This window comes from Grampus griseus, assembly GCF_964374135.1.
Source record: "Grampus griseus genome assembly, chromosome: 1".
NCBI classification, from domain to species: domain Eukaryota; kingdom Metazoa; phylum Chordata; class Mammalia; order Artiodactyla; family Delphinidae; genus Grampus; species Grampus griseus.
Window position 1 is genome coordinate 25,433,304 of NC_139017.1, and position 6,957 is coordinate 25,440,260.

The 6,957-nt window shown below is 46.8% G+C and overlaps 1 protein-coding gene across 2 annotated transcripts in view; it reads left to right on the plus strand.

Annotated features, from left to right (window-relative positions):
* SMYD3 (SET and MYND domain containing 3) overlaps positions 1–5,052 on the plus strand; it is a 711,390-nt gene extending 706,338 nt beyond the window's left edge. For both annotated transcript variants that reach the window (XM_082676889.1, XM_082676890.1), the window contains one exon: positions 4,766–5,052. In XM_082676889.1, coding sequence (XP_082533015.1) covers positions 4,766–4,867 — 102 coding nt within the window. In that variant the 3' untranslated portion in view covers positions 4,868–5,052. The remainder of the gene's footprint in view (positions 1–4,765) is intronic.
* The last annotated feature ends 1,905 nt before the right edge of the window (positions 5,053–6,957 follow it).

Sequence of the window (6,957 nt, forward strand, 5' to 3'; positions counted from 1 at the left end):
TTCTTTTCCCTCTGATTTATATCCATATTTAAATCCTGCTTGGGGAAGTCATTATTGAATTCCCTCAGGCTTTTTGTAGAGAATATATGAGATCCTTGATAAGCTTAATATATTTTTATTAAAAATTAATAAGAAAGCTATATTGTTTGCAACTTTAAATCATAATTTAATTCATTTTATTTAATGTATGACCCACAATTCTACAATTACTTAAAAGAAAAAAAAAGCTGTGATGAGATTGAAATCAGTTCTGGGGACCCGATCTTTCAAAGAACCTATCTTTACTCCTGAGTGAGCCATGCCTGTCATGTGGCAGGCAATCTGTGCTTCCCTTTCTCATGTGACATTTAGAGTCAGTACACGGGGGGCAGCAACACCCCCTTGAAGGCTTCAAATAGGTCCTCTGTGGAAGAATACAGGCAGGCTCTTTTTAAATGCTACCATTAAAAAAATAAAATTTAATGGAAAGAGATAAGCTTTTCCCAGCACAGGCTGGCTCTGATTTTATATTTCCTTAATCTGTTTTACATATTGCTGCAGGAAATTAAATCAAAATTGTTCTCTCTGACATGTGCATGTGTGGCAGTTGGGAGGGGCTGAGAGAAGGGAGACACAGAGCTACAGGAAACAATTGTCCTGGTTTGTCAGAGATTTACTATAACTTTGTTTTGGGGGGAAGAAAAGACCTCCTCATCTTCTTGCTGGGCTGAGGAGCTGTGGCCGCCATGCAGAGGCAGCCTGTGCTGACAGCTACATAGGGCTCCCTTCCTACATCGCTGAGAACTGCTGCCCCAGCTCACCTGTAGGCCCAGGTGATATCCAAGACAAGGACCAGACGTCCTGCTGGACCAAGTCTGAGTTTTGGCTTCCCGTCCTGTATACTCAACCTGCCATATTACTCTCATACACACACGCACACACACACAGAGAACATAGTCATCACCATAGTTTGCACATTACTAAATCCTATTTCTTTTTTTCTCTCCTTTTCTCTTCTACCCCACCCATCACTCAGAGAAAATTACAGTGTTTACTTGTTAACCCTATTTATACTTGGTTTTACCTTCTAGACAAATGGTATGGATTTTTTCCAGTCTCTTCAATGTGGTCCTCTGCACCCAGCTATGCCCATTTCCTCTCTGCTTCCAGCCACCCCTGTGGATAGGATCCTCTAACCTTAGTATCTCAAATCCTACACATACACACCCAGGCGTTGCCCCCGCCCCACTTTTGCTACCGGTGCTGCATTCACCACCAGATAAGAGAACGTAGGTCACAACCAGCAGCATCTTGACTAGGAAGACCTTCATGGCTCCTCAGGGTGTCTCAGAAGCCACACGTCAGAGACCCTCCAGGCCCTCTCCTTGGTCACTGAAGACTGTTTGCAGGTGGAGGCTGCACAGTGCAGTCATGGAATGAACACGGGGTTCACCCTGGGCTCCCTCTCAGGCCAAACATGAGGACATTGCGCCAGATGGTCTTTATGGCCCTCCCGCAAGGAAGCAGGCTGGGAGGTATGGAAGTGAGGCCTGGGGAAGGCCAGGTGGCTTCCCTTCCTGGCTGTGGCTCTGCAGTTCGTGAAGGGTTGCAGGGCCGGAAGCCTCCTCTGATGCTCAGGCACCTGCTGTGCTGTGGGATGAGCAGGAATGAACAGGAAGACTCCAGATCAGCCACAATTAACTTTGTCTCTTGAGGAGTAGGCCTTATTCTTTTTTTTTTTTTTTTTTTTTTTTGCGGTACGCGGGCCTCTCACTGCTGTGGCTGCTCCCGTTGCGGAGCACCTGCGCCACCAGGGAAGCCCCATAGGCCTTATTCTTAAAGCTGGAAGGGAGGAGAAAGTGAAACGTATGACTGGAAGAAAGGCAGCGAGGAAGGAAGCTGGAGCTATAATACGTCTGAAAACGTGCAGATCGACCTTACCCTTCAGAGTGGTATGAAGATGACTGTCATGTAGCCTCTGAGTCAAGTCCCTGAGAAGCACAGAACATTCTCCAGATGAGGAACCTGGAGAAATAAAACAGAAGGACACAGAGAAGCTGATCTGGGAGTTCTCCTGAGAAACGAGGCCAGGCCCTCACCCAGCAGAGAGCTGTGAGGGGCCGGGAGGGCGAGAGCCCTCACAGGTCAGGCAGGCCTTTCTCCAGCCGACCTGTCCATGGGGCTTGGAGGAGCATTATTTCTCTTTCTGCAAAGAGCTTTTCAGGTGATGCTCCTGGCCCATTCACCCTCCTTTGTCAGATCACAAGTACAGCTGGTCCTCTGTCAAGTGGAAGGGAAGAGAACATCTAAGCAGCTTTCGAGTGAGAGAATTTCCCATGAAGGGCTCGAAGCATCTCTCCAGTCTCTTTTTACAATCGCGCTCTCATGCAGGCCCCTGCCTGGGACCTTGAGATGTCTAGAACAACAGAGGACCTGGGGAGTGGGGCGGGAGGGAGACAGGAGACATTTGTTCCCTGAATGGCATCAAACATTTGTTGCTGATCTTCTGCCCAGAGGCATGTCACCGAGCTTGGCTGCCTCCAAGGTGGAGGCTACTCCCAACTCCTCCCCTCGATCTCGTACACCCCTCACCCCGCCCCACTGCACCTCGGGATTTGCTTGCAGATGCTCTGCACCCACAGGGCAGACCCACTCAGGTTACTAAGAACCAAATCCTCACGGCCCTGACTCATCACAGCCCCCTTCTGGTTTTCCAGCTGGCATGTCACAGGTGATGGGCCTGCCAGTGCAGGATTACAGCCAACGCCACGGGCAGAGCTCTTTTCCAGGCTGGGACACCAGAGCCTGAGGTGGCGGGCCTTTCCCTTTTTTTCCTCTCACAGTAGCTAAATCTAGACCCCGTCTGTCTGACTGTTTTCCTTTATCCCAGCTAAAGGGAACTTTTTTTTTTTTTTTTTTTTTTTTTGCGGTACGCGGGCCTCTCACTGTTGTGGCCTCTCCTGTTGCGGAGCACAGGCTCGGGACGCGCAGGCTCAGCGGCCATGGCTCATGGGCCCAGCCGCTCCGCGGCATGTGGGATCTTCCCGGACGGGGTCACGAACCCGTGTCCCGTGCATCGGCAGGCAGACTCCCAACCACTGCGCCACCAGGGAAGCCCGGGAACATTTTTAAAGAGGCCAAAAAGCCAGGAACACAGGCCAAAAGCACTCCTAGCCCTGAACACCCAGTAGAATGAAGGGGTGCTCCACAGCTCTAAAGTCTCTGTGGCTTTAAAGAGGTCCATACCCAAGAATATCCACCTCCAGAGATTTATCTTAAGCAAATATTCAGCAAAGGCAAAAAAGTCCTATGCTAGAAGAGCTACATCATAACAAAAACTTGGTAGTGATCTAAATTTCTAAGAGTAGAATTGTACACAGCCAGTAAAATGGTAATTATGTTGGCTGTAAGTCACCACTGAATAATAAACAGTTGTTATTATTTGGTGAGAGCTCACTGTATCGGTCGCTCTCAACCCCGAGGGCACGTTAGAATCTCCTGAGCCCAGGCCTCACCCCCAGAGAACAGGCTTCAGTTGACCACGTGTGGGGTTTGGGCGCTGGTACCTTTGACAGCCCCCAGTTGATGCTACTGTGCGGCCAAGGCTGAGAGCGTGGTACTGAGAGGCAGGTGCTTTTCTGGGCGCCTAGCACCCCCCAAAGTCTCTTTACCTATCTCTCGAGGCACGTTCGTATTGAAGACAATGGGTCTGGTGCCCCCCACCCCGTCGGGGAGCCCCCAGTTTGGGCAGTGCAGGATGGTACTGTTTATCTCTAATTTATTGCTCGGTAACAAACCATCCCCAGAACTCAGCAGAGTAAAATAACCACCCTTTTATTATGCTCACCGATGCTCTGAGTCAGGAATTCAAACGGATCGCAACAGGAATGGCTCGCCTCTTTTCCATAACGCCTCTTTTCCACAGTGTCAGCTGGGAAGACTGGACTCTGGCTACTTTCTGGCTGATGGCTGAAGTCATCTGTAGACTTCTTTATGCACATTTCTGGTGTCTAGCCTAGGATGACTTGAAAGATGGACTCAGCTAGGACTCTCAACCAGAGCATCTCCACTTGGCTTCCCCAAGTGGCTTGGGCTTCCTCACAGCGCGGAAGCTCATGGTTCCAGGAGCAGACACACTAGTGAACGAGGCAAAGGTTGCATGGCCTTTCTGACCTAGCTTTGGAAGTCAGTAGCATTAATTCCATCATCACACTCTATTACTGAAGTGGTCACAAACCCATCCAGATTTCAGAAATATTTTGGAGGTAGAATTGGCAAGATTTAGTGAAGATTGAACATGGGGAGTGAAGGCAGGGACTGTCAAAATGCCAGTGTTCTAATGTCATAGGACATGAAAAGAATACAAAAATTGTATGTATACATTATATGTATCACAGTGCATATAGATGAGAATTAAATGCAGCATGCAAAAATGAAAATTATATTTTAAGGTGATAGCAGCATAGTAGTTCATCTTTACTATTACTTAATCATTTTAGTAATTCTTCTCAAACCTCTTTACCTACACCAAACCTAAGCTCTAATAATCCCTGAAGATTGGTGTTGCACAGCAGGCCCAGCATGACTCAAGTAGTAAGTCTGCTTTCCAAGCACCACGTTACAGAATCACCCTTGTCACTTCATTGCTAGTGTGGAGAACCACCGTGCTGCTCACACTGCAGACGCTGGGCTTCTTCGGGCTCCTGGTGTCATGGGAAAAGACGAGGAGCAGGCAGGGACCTGCCTCATTTGGGGTTCTAATCCGTCTTCTTTCTCTTCCCTTTAGGCTTTTGATATTATGAGAGTGACACATGGCAGGGAGCACAGCCTGATTGAAGATTTGATTCTGCTCTTAGAAGAATGTGATGCCAACATCAGAGCACCCTAAGGGAACCCCCCCCATAGAGGGAGAGACAGCTTATATACCTTTACTGAATGCCTTATTGAGGTCACACACTCTATATTTTGTTTGTTGTGTGAACCTCCCCTACTGGAAATGCTGTTCTGTATTTACTTTGGTAAATAAAGTCAGACATATGGTTTGCACACCACATGAATCTTTAGTTGTAGAGAAGCACGATTATAATAAATATAAAAAATTTGGTTGAAAATGCCATCTGCTAATTATTTGCTTACTCACTGGTAATGTTTAAGATCTCAGCATTAAAGATAGAAAATCCTATTAAAAGCATAACAGAATAAGTTGTAACTTTCTCCTTAGATAAACGGAGGGATAGTTGGATAAAAATCAATGTTTTCATATTTGCTTCCAAGCAAAATCTTAATGTCCATTTTGGCAAGAAGCAAGATTTTCAGATGTCTTCACTGCTTGCGGTAAACGATATGTATGTCCATGATTCACTTCCAAATACATCTGCAACACAAGAAGTTTTACTCTAAATCCTAGAAAGATGTCATGTTAGGTTTTATTAGAAAAGGACAGGAGGTCTTAATGGAAAAAAAAGAAAACTGTTTTTCATATGTCTCATGGCTCTTTGTGTAACTCATTCTGAGCATTTTATAACCCTTTGTGTATGTCATGCTTTTGGAAGGGGAATTTTCTTCTATAAATCTCTATGTCTAAGGTTCGACCCTGTGATCTACATAGCATGGGACTCCATTATCCTGCAGGAAGCAGGGTCCTAGCATCCCAGCTCAAATCAGGTTTGCTTTCTTTTCTTTTTTCTTACTGTTTGTTATTCCCCAATTATGTGGCCTGCTTTTCCACTTTCTGCTTTAGACAAACACAGAAACCTTTTCTTTTCCTCTAGCAAATAATAACTTCTTTCATGGCTCCGTGATCCTGTGAGCAGTTTAGTCCCTCAGGCTTAGAGAAGACTCCAGGAGTATTACTGAAGCTGACAGGAGTCTCACAGAGCTTCCTGTCACCCACACCTTATTTTACAAGCAAGAAAATGAGATACAGGGAGTGATGGCAGAATCCAGAGCAGCAACTCAGGAGCCTCCCCCACCACCCCAGAAGGAGTGGCACATCCTCCGGCCACGTGGCCGCACTGCGGCGGCAGCCATGTCAGAATGACACATGGACGTCTGGTCGAGCCAGAAGGAACCAACCTCATTTTGCAGCAGAGAAAGCTAACGCCTAGAAACTGGAATCCACGTGAACACCTGGTGGGCACTGTGATCACTGAAACGTGCCTGATCTCGCGCACGCTGATGAGTTCTGCAGCCGTTTCATCAGCGTGCTTGGCTCGGGCTACTGTCCATCAAGTATCAGGCACCTCTCAAGCACACAGTATCTCTAATAGCCACAGTAGCCCAACAAGGTAGGTGTTTTGAAGCCCATTTTATAAGTAAGGAAACTGAGGCCTGGAGTTAGATGCTCTGGGATCTCTCCTGATTTATTGTGACCTTGAGAAGTCTTTTTGAGAGACCAGTTCTACCCAATTCAACAAATACATATTGAATGGTTATTGAGTTTTTAGGAAAAAAGAGATATAAAGACTGAATAAGGTGTGCCCCTCATCCTCAAAATGCACACTGTGTGATATGCTATTTATATCAGTTAGCTTTTACTGAATAATAAATTATCCCCAAATAACACTTATTTTGTTCACTATTCTGTATGTCAGCAATTTGGCTGGACAGTTGCTTCTGGTTTGGCCCAGGCTCCACATACCCCTGCCCTTACAAAGTCCCACTGCAAGAGCATGGATGTGTGGAGAGGAAGAAGTTGTGGCCATGTATGCAGTCCACCATAGCAGCCCTTGCACTCTTTTGGCATTACGGAACATTTAGTGATTTTAATGAAATCCACAGACCTTGGTTGGCTTGGCTGGTCTCAGCTGGGCACACTCACTGTCTGCAGTTGCTGGTGGGTCTGCTGGGGAAACAAGGGTGACTGGGGCCATGTAGCTCATTGGGCTAGCCCAGCCTTGTTGACATTGCAGCAGGCTTCCAGGAACAGTAAGTAGGCAAGCCCCAAAGTGCAAGCACTTTTCCAATCTGCTTGGATCA